At 41.5% G+C, this 18,965-nt stretch overlaps 1 protein-coding gene across 26 annotated transcripts in view; it reads right to left on the bottom strand.

The window, feature by feature from the left end:
- The window catches only part of PRORP (protein only RNase P catalytic subunit), a 154,764-nt gene that overhangs the window by 98,191 nt on the left and 37,608 nt on the right, over positions 1 to 18,965 (bottom strand). For 25 of the 26 annotated variants that reach the window (XR_016217871.1, XM_070053746.2, XM_070053740.2 and 22 more), the window contains one exon: positions 13,536 to 13,643. Coding sequence is in view for 24 of the 26 variants with exons in the window: in XM_070053746.2 (XP_069909847.1) it covers positions 13,536 to 13,643 (108 nt within the window). In the remaining 2 variants the exon portion in view is untranslated. Of the gene's footprint in view, positions 1 to 13,535; positions 13,644 to 18,965 lie in introns of those variants that run through there. The other variant, XR_016217872.1, reaches the window with a different exon arrangement.

Raw genomic sequence — 18,965 nt, forward strand, 5'->3', positions numbered from 1 at the left:
CACCCTCCAATGGCCGCCACGGCTGGTGTGCTGCGGCCGGCGCACTGTGCTGATCCGAAGGCAGGAGCCAGGTGCTTCTTCTGGTCTCCCATGGGGTGCAGGGCCCAAGCACCTGGGCCATCCTCCACTGCCTTCCCGGGCCACAGCAGAGAGCTGGCCTGGAAGAGGGGCAACCGGGCAGAATCTGGTGCCCTGACCGGGACTAGAACCCGGTGTGCCGGCACCGCTAGGTGGAGGATTAGCCTAGTGAGCCGCGGCGCTGGCCTTTATTTTCTATTTTTAGATATTCTAAGCACATCACTATTTATAAACTGGAGCCTTCATGTATGAGAGAGCATGATTATATTTATATATACACATTTGTGTTTACATATATAAATGACATGGTAAATAACATTAGTCGCAAAATTAGAAAACTTAAGTAAAACTAATCAGGTTCAAGATAAGTCAGTTAAACATTCTGGATTAATTTAATCCAGAAACAGATGTGTAACTCTTACTCTTTTTTTTTTTTTACTTCAAAGGCAGAGTTACAGCGGCCGGAGGCAGAGAAAGAGAGGTCTTCCATCTGCTGGTTCACTTCTCAAATGGCTCCAACGGCCAGAGCTGGGCCAACCTGAAGCTAGGAGCCTGGATATTCTTTCAAGTCTCCCAAGTAGGTGCAGGGACCCAAAGTCTTGGGCTATCCTCCACTGCTTTCCCAGGCACATCAGCAGGGAGCTGGATGGGAAGTGGAGCAGCCAAGACTCGAACCAGTGCCCAAATGGAATGCTGGCACCATAGACACAGCTTTACTCACAATGCCACAAAGCCAGCCCCATAACTCTTCCTTTTAAAAACACTGTAAGAATGGTGACCATCATTGCAGTGCAGCAAGTTAAGCTGCCACTAGCAATATTGGCATTCCATATGAGTGCTGGTTTGAGTCCCAGCTGTTCCATTTCTGATCCAGCTCCCTGCCAATAAGCCTGGGAAGGCAGCAGAAGATGGCCCTAATACTTGGGCCCCTCCACTCATGTGAAAGACCTGGTTGGAGTTGCAGGATACTGGGTTTGGCCTGGCCCAGCCACAACCACTAGCAGTCATTTGGGGAGTGGACCAGTGGATGAAACATCTCTCTCTGTGTCTCTCCCTCTGTTTCTAACTCTGCCTTACAAACAAATGAATAAATCTTAAAAAAAAAAAAAAAGCTAAAAGAACGATTTTAAAAATTCCATTGGAAAAAGAGCTACTGTTAACTGTCTGATCAAAATTAAGAAAATGCTTAAAAGTTACTTCCAGGAGCTGGCACTGTGGCGTAGCGGGTTAAGCCACCTATCTGTGAAGCCAGCATCCCAGATGGCAACAGTTCGTGCTCTAGATGATCTACTTTAGATGAAGCTCCCTGCTGATACACCTGGGAAAACAGAGGAAGAGGGCTCCTTTGCATCCATGTGGGAGACTCAGATGAAGCTTTTGGCTCCTGGCTTCGGCCACTTTGAGAGTGAACCAGCAGATGGAAAACCTTTCTTTCTCTCTGTCCTTACTTCTCTCTCTGTAACCTTGCCTTTCAAAATAGCTAAATAAATCTTTAAAAATAAACATATAAAAGTTATTTCCAATTACTACTAATGAACAAAATTCAAGATGAAAGTAAACTTGGAGAAAATGGTAAGATTTTTACTCTAGATTTCAGTATCAAAAGAACAAAACAAAACCTAACCAAACACTTTCTCAGAGCAGACATACTGCTTGAAGTATACTGCTTGAAGGCAAAAGCTACAGTGTGACACCCAAGTTTTAGGACATAGGAACAAGACGTTTTTCCTCTAAATTCTGCCATTAAGCGATACCCTTAAGTAATGAAGCAATTATATGGAGAAGAGTATTCAAAATTTAAGGGGGTATAATAAAAATTCTACTTCAATATTTAATCTAAAATTTACTATTATAAACATGATAAAGTAGTTATGAATTTCCTTGCTATTTTAACATTACTATTTTAACATTAACATAATTTCAAACATAGCTTGTGACCAACTTCATAACATTCCTGCAATTCTGACAAAAAACACACTCAGAATTAGATACACACAAAAACATTGAGCAACATTTGTTGTATCTTAGGTGCTTTATGGCATAGAAATATTTACAAGAGGTTATGTAAATCAATAGGGAGAAATAAAATAACTGGAGAAGCAGGAAGAAAATGAGAACTCACTGCCAAGTAAACGTTCTCCCAAATGACCTTTAATGGCTAATACTCTTGCCTCCATTTTTCTCTCACTATAGTAAAACCAACTAAGAGATGGCAATCAAAACAAATTCTGCAGTGTTTCCTCCAAACTACTTTCTATTCAATGCCCCAAGCATGCTGTAAGAATGAAAGCATTCAGCGCTGATGTCTGACCATAATTCTTCTAAATTACATTATACATTTTCATTCTGCTGGAGCCATTTTAACCAATTCTCAGTTATCTACAGAAATAGGGAGCAGAGTTTTGAACAGCCAGCAAGATTAGCTAAAATGATGTACTTTTTTCCTCCAGTTCACCCTCTATTAGAGGAGCTTATAAACACTGAAAATCCAAAATGCAAGCTGCAAAAGGAACAAGGAACAAAAGCTTTACAACTGAATTGCCAGTAGGGGTGTGGCATAGGGGCGATAATAAGATAGAAAATACAGCATAAGAAACTTTCCACTTTATATCTTTCTGTTTTCTAAGTGAAAAGTTAGCATGCTGTCCCTGTTTCCTTGTGGTGATCTCACATCATCAATTATTAATGATGAATTGGTACCAAAAAGAAAAACTCATTTCTTAAAATGAAAGTTGTGACAGTATGTGTAAAGAATGAGTCATGGAGACTTAGAATTATGATGATTCTAAGAAAAATGATGAACAAAAGTACCAGTTCTATCTACATAAAAATACAGTGAACAGGCTACCATTGTGGCATAGTGGGTTAGGCTGCCACTTGTGACACCAGTATGTCATATCAGAGTTCAGCTCCCGCTGTTCCATTTCTATCCTAGCTCCCTGCAAATGCAACTGGGAAAGCAGAGGAGGATGGGCCAAGTACTTGGGGGTTCTACCACCCATGCGGGAGACCCGAATGCAGTTCCTGGCTCCTGGTTTCAGCCTGGCCCAGACCCAAATGTTGCAGCCCCTTGGGGAGTGAACCGGTGGACGGAAGCTTTCTGCCACTCTGCCTTTTAAATAAAAAAATCAATCTTTAAAAAACTCCACAAAACTACGGGGTAAAGGAACTTGATACGAAAAAAAGAATTGAGGCAGACAGTTTGCATTGGCGTTCTGAAACTCATTTCTAACCACTGGGCTGACTTGACAATGGTGACAAACAAGACATCATCAAGCGTAAGGTACTAATCATTAGAGATTTTTGATAAAAAAACAAACAAACAAACAAACAAAAACAAAACCTGCCATGCTTTTGTTTCTAAAAAAGTTAGGACCATGGTAATAACTGTACTAACTAATAGGTGCTTTTCAATAATTAGCTCATTTAATTTTTAGATATAAGACACCAGGGGGTTAAGTAACTTAGCTCAGGTCACAAAGATAGCAAGTGAAGTAAATTATCAAGAGTAAAACTCAAAGAATCGTTCATAGCTAAGCTAAGGAGCAGATATTATCTCCAACAGTTTACATAATTTACTGCATACCATTTGTCCACTCTTTCATTAATGTATCAGATATATGGTAAGCACTCAAGCGCAAGGCCCTTTGCTCACTGCTGAGGATTTAACAGTGAGAAAGACATACAAGGTCTTCAATCTCAGGGCATTTACTTTCTAGTGAAGAATGACAAAGTAAACGATGAAAGTAAAAGTAACTAAAGATACTAAGCACTACAAAAAATTTAATTAGTTTTTTTTTTTTTTTTTGAGTTCGACAGTGAGAGAGAGAGACAGAGTTATAGACAGTGAGAGAGAGAGACAGAAAGATCTTCCTTCCGTTGGTTCACTCCCCTAATGGCTGCTACGGCCGGCGCCAAGCTGATCCGAAGCCAGGAGCTGGGTGCTTCCTCCTGGTCTCCCATGTGGGAGCAAGGACCCAAGCACTTGGGCCATCCTCTGCTGCCCTCCCGGGCCACAGAAGAGAGCTGGACTGGAAGAGGAGCAACCGGGACTAGTACCCAGTGCCCCAACCAGGAAGAACCCCGGGTGCTGGTGCTGCAGGCAGAGGATTAGCCAAGTGAGGCACGGCGCCAGCCTAGTGTTTTATTTTTTAGCTTAAACTTTTGTTTAGAAATCACTTTATCTTGTTTAAAACTCACATAGTTTTAAGGTAGGGGTAGGGAGAGAAAGGGAGGGTGAGAGAAGGAAAGAGACATCTCCAATTTGCTAGTTTTCTCTTCAAATGCTCTCAACAGCTGCGGCTGGACCAGGCCAAAGCCAGAAAGCAGGAACTTAATCCAAGTAGCCTATGTGGTGGACAAGTATCCAAGTATCTGAGCCATAACCTGCTGTCTCCCAGTGTGCAATTTAGTAGGAAGCTGGAATGGCAGTGAAGCCAGGACTCACACCCAGGTACTCTGATATGGAATACGTGCACCTTAACAACTGTGTCAAACACCTGCTAACAAACCACTCCAAAACTTGGATTAAAATAACCATTTATTTTCTTACTAAACTTAGGTTGCAATTCTGATTGTACCCCACTGGGCAGTTCTACTGCCCCAGATGGTACTGGCTGGGTTTACTCAAGTATTCACAGTCAGCAGGTTGCTTAAAAGTCATCTGGTCCCAAATGACCTTATATTTAGTTACTTTACAAAAAAGTCTGGGGTCTCAGCTAGGGTGGCTAGTTGGTCAGTCAGTCTGTTTCTGTGTCACATTTCATTCTCAAGAAAACTATCCTGGGCTTATTCACATGGTGGTACCTCTTACAGAGTGATAATATAAGATGTGAGGCCTATTAAGTGCTTCGTTGGAAGTCCCACAATGTCAAAGTCACATTCACCTGGTCAAAGTAGGCATAAAGAAAGCAAGGCCAGGGGCCAGTGATGTGGTGTAGCGGGTAAAGCCGCCACCTGCAGTGCCAGCATCCTATAGGGGCACCAGTTCAAGACCCAGCAGTTCTACTTCCAATCCAGCTCTCTGCTATGGCCTAGGAAAGCAGAAGACGGCCCAAGTGCTTGGGCCTCTGCACCCACGTGGGAGACCCAGAAGAAGCTCCTGGCTCCTGGCTTTGGATCAGCGTAGCTCCGGTTGTTGCAGCCAACTGGGGAGTGAAACAGTGGATGGAAGATCTCTCTCTGCCTCTCCTTCTCTAACTCTGACTTTCAAATAAATCTTAAAAAAAAAAAAAAAAAAAAGAGGGGCCAGCGCCATGGCTCACTAGGCTAACCCTCTGCCTGCAGCGTCAGCATCCCATACGGGCGCCGGGTTCTAGTCTTGGTTGCTCCTCTTCCAGTCCAGCTCTCTGCTGTGGCCTGGGAAGGCAGTGGAGGATGGCCCAAGTGCTTGGGAATGCACCTGCGCGGGAGACCAGGAAGAAGCACCTGGTTCCTGGCTTCAGATCGGCTCAGCGCCGGCTGTAGTGGCCATTTGGGGAGTGAACCAATGGAAAAGGCAGACCTTTCTCTCTGTATCTCTCTCTCACTGTCTAACTCTATCTATCAAATAAAAAAAAAAAGAAAGAAAGAAAGCAAGGCCAAATTCAAGAGAAGGGAAAAGACTTCATCTTCCAACAAGAGGAACTGCAAGAATTCATGGCTATTTTTAATCCATCATCAAATTAAATAAGATTACTGTAATGGAAAATGCAATCAGAGGTGGGTAAGCAAAGCATGGGTACTTTTAATCAGGGAACATCTGCAGAGGTGCTGATAATAATCCAATCATTTGAAGAAGGAAGAACATTAAAGGTTGAAGGAATAGTGAGTACAAAGTTCTTGAGGCATGAATAAGTTTAGTATGTTTGAGGAAAAATTCTAATGTCCTATACTTAGGCGAAAATCAAAGAAAAAATATAGATGATAAAAAAAAAGGTAAAGTCCAGATGATGAGAAGTACTATAACCAAGATAAGAACTTAGATTTTGGGGCCAGCGTTATGGCATAATGGGTAAAGCTGCTACCCGCAACATTGGCATCCCATATGGGCTCTGGTTCATGTCCTGGCTGTGTCATTTCCAATCCAGTTCCATGCTAATGGCCTGGGAAAAGCAGCAGAGGATGGCCCAAGTGTTTGGGCCTCTGCCACCTAAATGGGAGAAGTAGATGAAACTCTTGGCTCCTAGCTTCGGCCTGGCCCAGCCCAGGCCATTGTGGTCATTTGCAAAATTAATCAGCGGATGGAAGATCCCTATCCCTCTCTCTCTGTAACTGTGACTTTCAAATAATAAATGAATAAATCTTAAAACAGAACTTGGGTTTTATTCTAAGTGGAATGGGAGATTATAGAAGCAAGGGTGAAAAAGCAAGGAGACCATTTAAGGGTTTTGGTGAGAGAGGATGCTAGTGGACAAATAAAGAAGGAACTGCTGGGCCGGCGCCGTGGCTCACTGGGTTGATCCTCCACCTGCAGTGCCGGCATCCCATATGGGCGCTGGGTTCTAGTCCCAGTTGCTCCTCTTCCAGTCAGCTCTCTGCTGTGGCCCGGGAGGGCAGTGGAGGATGGCCCAAGTGCTTGGGCCCCTGCACCTGCATGGGAGACCAGGAGGAAGCACCTGGCTCCTGGCTTCAGATAAGTGTAGCTCCAGCCATAGCGGCCATTTGGGGGAGTGAACCAATGGAAAAGGAAGACCTGTCTCTCTCTCTCTCTCTCACTGTCTATCTGTCAAATTAAAAAAAAAAAAAAAGTAACTGCTGACACTGCGGCACAGTGAATTAAAGCCCCAGCCTGCAGTGCCAGCATTCCATATGCATGCTGGTTGGAGTCTCGGCTGCTCCACTTCTGATCCAGTTCTTTGTTATGGCCTGGGAAAGCAGCAGAGCATAGCCCAAGTCCTTGGGCCCCTACACCCATGTGGGAGACCCAGAAGAAGCTCCTGGCTCCTGGTTTTGGATCGGCTTAGCTCCAGCAGTTGTGGTCATTTGGAGTGAACCAGTGGATGGAAGACCTCTGTCTCTCTTTCTGCCTCTACTTCTAACTCTGTCTTTCAAATAAATCTTAAAAAAAAAAAAAAAAAAGGCAGTAACTAGATAATAACCCAAAAAAACTTTATCAGTCAACTGCATTTGAAAGTAGAGAATAAAAGAATCCTTGGTTTTTGGTATGAAAAATTCAGGGAAAAAAAAAAAGAAAAATTCAGTGGATAGTGTCCTAATTATCCACTCAGCTTAAAAAAAAATACAATTTAATTTCTACCTCTATTTCCCTAAATAAGGCTTTTCCTCAGAAGTAGTTGTGATATGTTGTTGGGAGATGTCTTTTCAATAATTAAAATAAAAAAAAAAAAAACACTAAAATGACTCTTAAAATTACATTCAATAAATTTTACTTTTTATTTTTTATTTATTTATTTATTTATTTTTGACAGGCAGAGTGGACAGTGAGAGAGAGAGAGACAGAGAGAAAGGTCTTCCTTTTGCCGTTGGCTCACCCTCCAATGGCCAACACGGCTGGTGCGCTGCGGCCGGCGAACCGCGCTGATCCGAAGGCAGGAGCCAGGTGCTTCTCCTGGTCTCCCATGGGGTGCAGGGCCCAAGCACTTGGGCCATCCTCCCCTGTACTCCCTGGCCACAGCAGAGAGCTGGCCTGGAAGAGGGGCAACTGGGACAGAATCCGGCGCCCCGACCGGGACTAGAACCTGGTGTGCCAGCGCCGCTAGGTGGAGGATTAGCCTAGTGAGCCGTGGCGCCAGCTTACATTCAATAAATTTTTAAAAAGTTAGAAAGAGAGCTGGCACTGCAGCATAGTGGATAAGGCTGCGGCCTGCAGCCTGCAGCCCCAGCATCCCAGATGGGTGCTGGTTCGAGTCCTGGCTGCTCCACTTCCAATCCAGCTCTCTGCCAAGGCCTGGGAAAGCAGTAGAAGATGGTCCAAATCCTTGGGCCCCTGCACCTGTGTGTGAGTCCCAGAGGAAGCGCCTTGTTCCCAGCTTCAGATCGGCCCAGCTCCAGCCGTTGTGGCCATGTGGGGAGTGAACCAGCGGGTGGATGACTTTTCTCTTTGTCTCTCTGCCTCTGTAACTCTGCCTTTCAATAAATAAATCTTTTAAAATGTTAGAAAAAAATCCAATCCAAGAAAATCTAGAACAATGCATCTTATAGCAGGCAATGACAGGAACCTTAGCTCAAGCCACAGCTGACTCAAGAGGTATAACAAGACCCATAGTTGACACTTTTTAAATGTATCCACATTTTCTTCAAAACTTCAACATATTTTGGAAATTTGAATGCTGTCAAACTATTTTTACAATCCAAATTTTAAAAATTCTTATCCCATATATTTTGGATAAATATTATTCTCCTTTTTGACATTTCAAGTAAATCTTCAAAGTCAAACATGAACACAAGAATCATTGCTATTAAACAAGACATACAATATGCATCTCTTGTTTAGAGAACATAACTATTAGCTTAAGCTTGTTCCTAGCATTCCTGTTATTAGCTTATAATAATATCCTCAAAACTTAGAACAGTATCTGGAATGGATGAGGTGCTCAATAAATAACAATTGAATCAACATTGTAATTTCCTGTCAAAATGTTCTAATTGTTCTCAAACCGAAGACTATATAATTGATCTGCCATTCAGAACCCTTCTCTCTTTTAAAAATAAAACCAAAAACCCTAGAATATTACTTCTGCTGAGTCTGAAATGAAACATATATTTTAAAACAGGATACACTTTATAGTTGTAAGTAGCAAGTTTAAACTGTTCAGAGTTACAGAAGGCTAAATAAATGAATTAGAAAGGGCTAAGGATAGTGCCCGCTGATTTCATTATACTCCAGAATATGTTGGTTTATCATTTACTCACGATCGGATTGTTTCTCTAAAAATGCAGATGCTATAAATGTTAAGAACCAAAATTAGGACGCACATTTGACCTAGTGGTTAAGAGGCCCACATCCCATATCTAAGTCCCTGGGTTTGATATCTGTCTCTAGCTCCTGACTCCAGCTTCCTGCTAAAGCCGACCTTGGCAGACAGTGATGATGCTTCAAATCAGCCTCCTGCCACCCACATAGGACACCTGGATTGAGATCCCAGCTCCCAAATCTGGCTTGGCCCAGCCCTGGTCACTGTGGGCATTTGAGGAGTAAACCAGCAGATGGGAACTCTATCTACCTACCTATCTCTTAAACAAACAAACAAAAAGAACTAAAACTATAAAACTTGTAAGAAAACATATTAATCTTCCTGATGTAGACAATAACTTTTTAGATACAATACAAATCAAAAAGTTGGACTTCATCAAAATTGAAAAAATTTCTGCTTAAAAAGATAACATAAAGAAACTGAAGACATGGGGCCAGCACTATGGCATAAAAGGTTAAGCCATTGCCTCTTATGGTGGCATCACATACGGGTGCCAGTTAAGTCCCAGCTGCTCCACTTTTGATCCAGCTCCCTACTAATGATTCGGGAAAAGCAGCAGAAGATGGCCCAAGCATTTGGACACCTGAATCCATGTGGTAGATTAGAAGAAGCTTCTGGATCCCAGCTTTGGCCTGACCCAGCCCTGGCTATTGCCGGGCAACAGGGGAATGAACCAGCAGATGGAAGATTTCTATCCCTCTATCTCTCCCTCTCTCTGTGTAAATCTTTCAAATAAATAAATAAGTATTAAAAAAGAAAAAAAAAAGAAAATCCAGAGAATGGGAGAAAATATTTGCAAATCACAATCTGATTCAAGTCTACTATTGAGATGATATAAAAGAAACTGTTACCATCAATAAGCCACTAATTCTTGTCAGTGCCTAACCCAGACCTCCTAGTCTAAATCTAGATGCATGTATTCACTATCAACTCAGCACTTCCAAGTAGTCACCACAGAATGTTAAAACCAGCTTGTGATCTTCCCTTTAACCATGTCTTCCAGTCTCCATCTCAATGGATGACATCACCCTGAATCCATTTTACTGGCTAGGAACCTGAGCTTCCTGGATACTGTAGGGCCCACCCCTTCTCTAGTGCTCTCTCTCTCTCTCTCTGCACTGCCACCTCACACCTCAATTCATAGCTTCTCTCACAAAGACTTCTTCAACAATCGCAAATGGTCTTTGAGCATCTTTTCTAGTTCTTTTTCCACACTAATTCAGGAACATTGAGGATGCATTTAAACTGCACATTTGATCATATTATTTCCCTGATTAAAACTTTCAAGTGTTGCCGGCGCCACGGCTCACTAGGCTAATCCTCCGCCTTGCGGCGCCGGCACACGGGTTCTAGTCCCGGTCGGGGCGCCGGATTCTGTCCTGGTTGCCCCTCTTCCAGGCCAGCTCTCTGCTATGGCCCGGGGAGTGCAGTGGAGGATGGCCCAAGTGCTTGGGCCCTGCACCCCATGGGAGACCAGGAGAAGCACCTGGCTCCTGCCTTTGGATCAGCGCGGTGCGCCGGCCGCAGCGGCCATTGGAGGGTGAACCAACGGCAAAGGAAGACCTTTCTCTCTGCCTCTCTCTCTTTCCCTGTCCACTCTGCCTGTAAAATAAATAAATAAATAAAACCTTTCAAGTGCCTTTCATGGCTTCTAGCCCATGATTAAATTTCCTAACCTGCCATTCAAGGCCCTGAGTAATGAGGTCCTTGCCTTCTGTCCTAGCCTTGTAAGCCCTGCCCTCACTGATTTTATGGCTCAGTTTCATTCTATGTCTAAATTCTCCTCCATCCAACCTCCCATCCTCATCCTTCATGGTGCCTTTCAGCTCATCATTGGCTCAGAGAAGGTATCCCTCATCCTGAGGATGTATGGGGTAAGGGTACCACATCAGATGTACCCATGATACTACCATATTTCTTAATAATATGCACTACAGCTTGTATTTAAAAAATGTCTAATTTCTATTAACATCTCTCTTCCTATTAGATTCTAAAACTACATGAGGAAAGCGATGGAGCTCATCAATGAGTGACCAGCACACAACTTAATACTTCCAAGTGGACAGAGACTGATTTCCTCTTCCTCATTCCTAGCTTTTACCCCAAGTTCACCAATCAACTAGTAATTCATGTAACTAGGTGCTGTAAGGATAAAAAAATCAAGTATAAAAGATAGATGCTGGGGGCCAGCACTGTCTCTGCTCTCTGTAACTCTGTCTTTCAAATAAATAAATAAATCTTACAAAAAATAAAAGAAAAAAAAGATAGTTGCTGTTCTCAAAGAACCTGGACTAGCTGGACCCTTTGCATTCACTGAATTATGCCATTCTGAAGCTGGTCAATTTCACTTGAATGTCTACAGGAAACTTTTGGCAGGAAGGTGTGCAGCCTGGAGACAGCTTTTCAAAATGCAAAAATCAATCAAGCAAGTTCCCCTTGCTTTAAAATTCTGTACCTTACTCTAAGAAATGTGTGAATTTCCTCTGCCTTTTACTGCATTGTCAGTAAACCTTCAGTGAATATTCGCAGTTAAGATTTCTGTTAAATTTGGGGCCTGGCATTGTGGCGTGGTAGTAAGGCCACTGCCAGCCATGTGATCACTGGTTTGAGCTCCACTTGTTTTTTTAAAGATTTATTTATTATTTATTTGAAAGGCAGAATTAGAGAGAGAGAAAGAGAGAGAGAATCTTCTACCTTCTGGTTCACTCCCCAACAGCCAGAGCTGGGCTGCTCTGAAGCCAGGAGCCAGGTGCTTTTTCCGGGTCTCCCACATGGGTTCAGGGTCCCAAGCACCTGGACCATACTCCTCTGCTTTCCCAGGACATTAACAGAGAGCTGGATGGTAAGTAGAGCATCTGGGGTTCAATCCAGTGCCCATATGGGACGCTGGCACTACAGACAGCAGCTTTTTATCCACTACCCCATGGCACCGGCTCCTGTTCCACTTTTTTTTTTTTAAAGTTTTACTTATTTATTTTATTTAAAAGCCTAATGAGCTTAGGAAAGCAGCAGAGGATGGCCCAAGTGCTTGGGCCCCTGCCTCTGGGTGGGAGAATCTTGGCTCCTGGCTTCAGCTTGGCCCAGCCCCAGGCCGCTGTGACCACTTAGGGAATGAACCAGTGGATGAAAGATCTCTCACCCCTCCTCTCCCAATTCTGCCTTTCAAATAAATCAATCTTTAAAAAAACAATACTACTACTAATAAAAAGAGTCAAAATAGCAAATGCTTGACTTTGCTGATTGATCTTTTGTTCTTTGCCTCACCATTTATCATCATGCACTAGAATCTAGAATGTATGAATTTCTCTTTCATAATGTTGGAGGATATGTCCACTATATCATCTTCAATATCTTTCTTTTGCCCTAAAACTTTTAGTGCAATTTGGGCTACCTATTTCTGGCAAGATGATTTTGAGTGTTTTGTGTAAAGCTGAAAATAAAAAAATAAAATAAAAAATTTTTGTTTCTCATAGATTAGATGGGGAACTTCTCAGAAAAAGCCCTTGTGATTCTGAGCCCTTCTAAACATAACTGATAAGAATTTCATTCCTCTTTCTCCGGTTTGCCTTTGTGAATATTATAATCTCATAGGCTCCCTCAAATATTTATGAGACCAAATATTTTCAATTTGCTTTTGTGTTTTTTTTAAATAATGGAATAAAAAAGCATACTTGAACACAAAAATATAGACACAAACATGAATGAATGGCATACAAGGAATTTCTGTAAATCAACTTGTTCTTTGTCAGTATTCATAAGCTTTTCTGAATATAAACGACCAGAATGACTAGAAACGTCTCTGAGGGAAAAAGCTTTTATGTTGGCGGTAATTTTTAAGAAAAACACAGTTCAACTACAGATGAATAGGTATAGACTGCCAGTGATAATGGCCACAAGCCTGAAACCTTAGGAGCTCTCTACAACCTAATTTTGATGTTATGACTATTTTCTAAGGATTTACTCCACAAAATTAGCCTCAATTTTCTAATCTATAAAATAGGAATTAAAATAACTGCTCATTACTACTATGAAAAATCATGATATTCTTATTAGAAACTATTATCAGTTTATCAATTGACAAAACAAATGGCTGCCTGTGAAAAAAAAGGAACTGCTTATGCACTATGTTTGGAAAAAATAAATGTGAATAACAAGTGACTAATATCTCCTGAGCATTTATGTTGGTAATTTTAAAATACATAACTGTGACCCATAGCAAAATGGCAAAGCAATGCCAAAGAGAGAGTAGAAGTCCATGAGAAACTTAGCTGAAGTTATATAAATAAAGGAAGCTTTGGTCCTTTCTTACTTGGTCTTCCTTTTAATTGCACACTCTTCTTAGCTCCAGCCTACGACAGACATTTAGTTGTCACAGATAAAAACAGCAAATGTTTTAGATGAGCATTTGGTCACTGTGGGAACTTTAGGAGCTTAGTTTTAGAAGAAAAAAAGTGAGGAGCTAAGAGCCCCTAAGGAAGATTACAATTGGGTACACTAATTATTTCCGGAGATGTGGAATAACAATATAAAACTCCTACTTACCACTTGAGATTCTCGAGCTTTAGGAAACATCTTGGCAACATTGAGGCCATCAATAACAATATCAAAAGGAGGACGGGATTTTACAAAGTTCTCAAATCTCTGAAGTTCCTAAAAAAAATCAGATAAAACATCAATAAGAATTTAGTAAGAATTTTATTATAAACACACTGTGATGACTTTTGTTCCTGTTTTGATCATTCAAAATATCCATCCCTTAAAAATGCAATCATTCTTTCTCTGAAAATGAAACCTGAAAAAGCTAGTCTAGTGATACAACCGCATATAATCCTGATACATTTTATAACCTCATAGTGGTTTATACCTCACAAAGCACTTTCATATGCAATTTCACTTGATCGGTAGCCAGCCCACCTACACTGCTAAACTGACCCACATGACAGTTGTGATGACAAGGACATGCCAAAACCTCTATTCTGTAAACCAAGAACAACAGAACCTCAGATAAGCAGTGTACCAGGGGAACAGTGGCTGTAAAATTTGTGGCTTATCTTTCATCATTAACAAGCTCTTTATGGATGTTTTAAAGAGTTAAAGGTCAACGACTAATTATTTATTTAACAATTCAACATCTAGCAACTTACCAGAAAGACAGACAAAAAAAAAAAAAAAAAAAAAAAAAAAACCTGACTTAAGGAAGCTTAGTGGGAGGACATACAAAACAAAACAAACAAATAAATTATATTAAACATCAAAAGTGATGAATGCTATGGGGGAAAACAGAGGAAGGGGTTTCTGCTTCCAGAAATGGTGAAATGGCTTATACTAGATTACCAGATAATAACCCGTTCTAGACAAAAACCCAACTATATGAAGGTACTGAACAATGATCAAAAGCAGACAGAAACTAGAGAGGATAGGACATTTGAAAGCTTTGGTGTTTTAAAACAGGTATGAAAATTCTTTAAGAGCCAGCATTGTGGTACAGGGAGTGATGTCACCACCTGTGATGCTGGTATCCCACATGGGCACTAAGTCGAGCTCTTGCTGCTCCACTTCCAATCCAGCTCCCTACTAATGGCCTGGGAAAACAGAAGAAGATGGCCCAACTACTTGAGCCTCTGCCAGCCACGTGGGAAACCCAGATGAAGTCCCTGGCTCCTGGCTTCAGTATGGCCCAGTACTGACTGTTGAAACCACCTGGGGAGTAAACCAGCGTATGGAAGAGCTCTTTCTCTCTTTCTGTGTCTTCTTTCTCTGTAACTCTGACTTTCAGATAAATAAATAAATACATTGGGAAAAAGAAAAAGAAAATTCACCGACATTCATTATCAAAAGGTGGAACCTAACTTGCTCCACTTGAATACACATTCTTCTTTGTGACTGCCTCGAAAGAAAGAGTTGGCTGGGTCCCTCAGCTCTAAATAGCACAGCTATTGAGAGATGCCTCTCATTTGGGAGAGAAAGAGTGAATAAAGTCAAGACCTTAGACTTGCAATCCAGTGTCAGGCCTACCACCATAAAAACCAGTGGCTGACAGGATACCAGGGCCCCTCCCCCAGCCCTGTATCTGCAGATTATTTGGTCCCTGCCTTGCCAGGCAGCTAGGGGACAGCCTAGCAACCCTGCCCCAACACTGGAGATCTGTGCCCTAGTGGGTCAGATTTATTTCAGCAATATATCACTGTCAGTTTTATGTGGGCCAGCCGTACATCCTGAGATTGCACAGGATCTGGTGACTATCAGACCAAACAGGGACCCACTTTAGTGCCAGCCCAGACAGCCCAGATGGTGCCAACTTCCACTCCTCCTCCAACTTTGGGCAAACACCAAAGACTCACAAGGATTGTTTCTTGAAACTGAGTGCTGGGCTGGTAAAATTCAACACGGAGCAGATCCTACCGTTCCCCTTTCCCCATGCATTGTTATTGCCCCAGTGCCAGGTGGAGTCCCATGACTCCAGTTGATTGACTTATATCCTAGCCAGCAGACAGACCCAAACATTGCTGGCTTTGGTCCTATTTCTGTGCTGTACTAGTCTGGGCTGGCTGTGATGTAGCATTGCAGTGCTAGTGGCCACAGGGAGGAACATCTGAGATCACCCTGGCTCCAGGGAAAGGCTTGAAAGGAGAGACTACCCTTTTCAATAACTCCTCAGTTCATTCTGAGTAGTGTTGTCAACAGTCGATTTGGCACAAATCTGAGTTCAGGCAGTCACCAAGGCAACAAGGGCACACTGGCAGGGGAAATATGGCAAGCCTCAACTTAGGGTGCCACCTAGTGCTAAAGTGGTGTAAGTGTCAGAGCTCAGAGAAAAGAAACAGACTGCTTAGAATTTCTAGGGCAGTCACATGTGAAGTCAGATTACGAAGACTGGGAAAAAATAATCCTTTAATGCACAGATGACATCATAGGCCAACAAGCATAGATAACTCATAAAAACCTCACCAAATGAACAAAAATAGTGTCAGAAACCAACCACCTAAGATCTGACATTATCAAATGCTTGGGTGAAGAATTTTATTTAGCTGTTCTAAGAAAATCAATGAACTTCAAGAGAATACAGGAAATGACTTAATACTCTAACAGAGAGGTTTGACATGGAGATTAATTTTAAAAAACTAAACAGAAATCCTTCAATGGAAAAGTTCACTAAGCAATATTCACAATATAACAGAACTCACCTAGCTGAATAGATCAGAGGAAAGACTCAGTGTGCTCAAAGACAGCCTATTTGAAAATACAAACCCTCCCCCCCAATCAAGAATGGCGAAAACTTACAAGAACCTTTGGAACAGCACAGAAAGAGCAAATATTCAAGTAATCAAGATTCAAGATGGACTTGCAAATATCAAAGGGGTAGAAAGCATATTCAAAAAGATAATAACAGAAAACTTAAAAATCTAGAGAAAGATACAACTATCTAGATACTTGAAGGTCAGAAAGAGGTAGATAGATTCAATTCACTACATTCACCTCAGGACATATTATAATCAAGTTCACCAACATTAAAGATAAAAAGAGGATTCTAGGGCTGGCGCTGTGATGTAGAGTCTAAAGCTGCTGCTTATAGTGCCTGCAGCCCTGGTTTGAGTCCTGGCTGTGTTCTCTCTCTGCCTCTGCCTTTCAAATAAATAAATAAATCTTACGGGCCAGCGCCGTGGCTCACTTGGTTAATCCTCTGCCTGCAGCGCCAGCATCCCATATGGGTGCCATGTTCTAGTCCTGGCTGCTCTTCTTCCAGTCTAGCTCTGCTGTGGCCCAAGAGGGCAGTGGAGGATGGCCCAAGTGCTTGGGCGCCTGCACCCACATGGGAGACCAGGAGGAAGCACCTGGCTCCTGGCTTCGGATCGGCACAGCGCCAGCTGTAGCGGCCATTTGAGAGGTGAACCAATGGAAGGAACGGAAGGAAGACCTTTCTCTCTGTCTCTCTCACTGTCTAACTCTGCCTGGCAGAAACAAAAACAAAACAAAACAAAACAAAAAAACAAAAAACAAGGACTCCACCCAAAAAAAATCTATTAGGACTAATAAATGAATTCAGCAAAGTCTCAGGATACAGCATAAATGAATAAAAATCATTAGCATTGTTAAACAACAATAATGAAATCTAAAAAAGAAATCAAGAAAGCAATCCAATTCCCAACAGCTACAAAAAAGGGGAAAAAAACACCACTAGTAATAAATTTAGCCAGAGAGATGAAAAATCTCTACAATGAACCAAATTGAAGAAGACACAAAGAAATGGAAGGAAATCTGGTGTTTGCAGATTGGAAAAATCAATACTGTTAAAATTTCCACACTACCCAAACTGATTTACAAATTCAGTGTAATCTTTATCAAAATGTCAGTGATATTTTTTACGGAACTAGAAAAATAACATTATTCAAATATGTTAATAAAACCAAAAAAGACCTCAAATAGACAAAGCAATCTTGAGCAAAAACAACAAAGCAGGAGGCATTATACTACCTGACTTTAAAATATATTACAAAGTGTAGTAATTAAAATAGCATGTAGAGCAAGTGCTATGGCTTAGTGGATAAAGCTACCACCTGCAGTGCCATCATCTCATATGAGCACTGGTTTGAGTCCTGGCTGTTTCACTTCCAATTCAACTCTCTGCTATGGCCTGGGAAAGCAGTAGAAGATGGCCCAAGTCCTTTGGCCCCTGCACTGGCGTGGGAAACCCAGAAGAAGCTCCTAACTCCTGGCATCAGATAAGCCAAGCTCTGGCCACTGAGGCCATTTGAGGACTGTACCAGTGGATGAAGACCTCTCTTTCTCTGTCTCTGCCTTTCTGTAACTCTGCCTTTCAAATAAATAAATAAATCTTTAACATATATCTTTAACATATACAAAAATCAATTCAAAATGAATGAAAAACCTAAATCTACGACATAAAATTTTGAAACTACTAGAAGAAACACAGAAGAGATTCATCAGGAATGGGCAAAGACACACTGGAATAGGCAAAGTTTTTTTTTTTTTTTTAATCAGATCCCAAAAGCATAGGAAGTGAAAGTCACTACAGACTACTAGAATTTCATCAAAGAACTTTTGCACAGCAAAGCAAACATCAATAGAGTGAAGAGACAACTTTTAGAATGGGAGAAAATATTCCCAAATTATGTGTCTGACAAGAGGCTAATAACTAGAACATATAATGAACTCCGAAAACTTAACAGCAAAATAACCCTGAATAATCCAATTATAATCCAATTAATAAACTGTCGGTAGATTTAAACAGACAGGGATACATGAGAAAACACTAAACATCACTAGTCATCAAGGAAATGCAAATCAGAAACTACAATGAGGTATCACCTCACTCCAATCAGACTATAGACTGGCTATTGTCATATATACATACACATATAAATAAAACAAGTGCTGGTGAGGATGTAGAGAAAAGGGAATGATGGCACACAGTTCCTACAATTAGTACAGCCAGTGTGAAAAATACACACACCTATCCAATGGAATACTATTCCATCATAAAAAATGATGAAATCTTGGAATTTGCCACAATATGGGTGGAACTGGAGGTCATGATGTTAAGCAAAGTAAGCCAAGCACAGAGACAAGTACCACACAATCTCACCCAAATGTGGAATCTAAAAATGTTGATTTCCTTTAAGTTAAAAAGTATAACCGCAATTACCAGAGGCTGGGGAGAGCAGAGGGGAAGGGATGATGCGGAAAGACGGACAAACAGTAAGAAGTTCTAGTGTTCTCTTGCACAGTAGGATGACTACAGATAGTGATAATGTACTATATGTTTCTCTACAACCAAAAACTAGAAAGAGTTTTGAATGTTTTCACCATGAAGAAATGTTAAATGGTTGAAGGGACAGATACGTTCGTCCAGATTGGACATCATGCAGTGTACACACGTATAGGAACATCACATGGTACCCATAAATATGCATAATTTTTATTTCACCTAAAATGAAAACAGGAACAGGCACA

Source organism: Oryctolagus cuniculus, chromosome 12 (genome assembly GCF_051225735.1).
Source record: "Oryctolagus cuniculus isolate XC-2025 breed Fujian yellow rabbit chromosome 12, ASM5122573v1, whole genome shotgun sequence".
NCBI classification, from domain to species: domain Eukaryota; kingdom Metazoa; phylum Chordata; class Mammalia; order Lagomorpha; family Leporidae; genus Oryctolagus; species Oryctolagus cuniculus.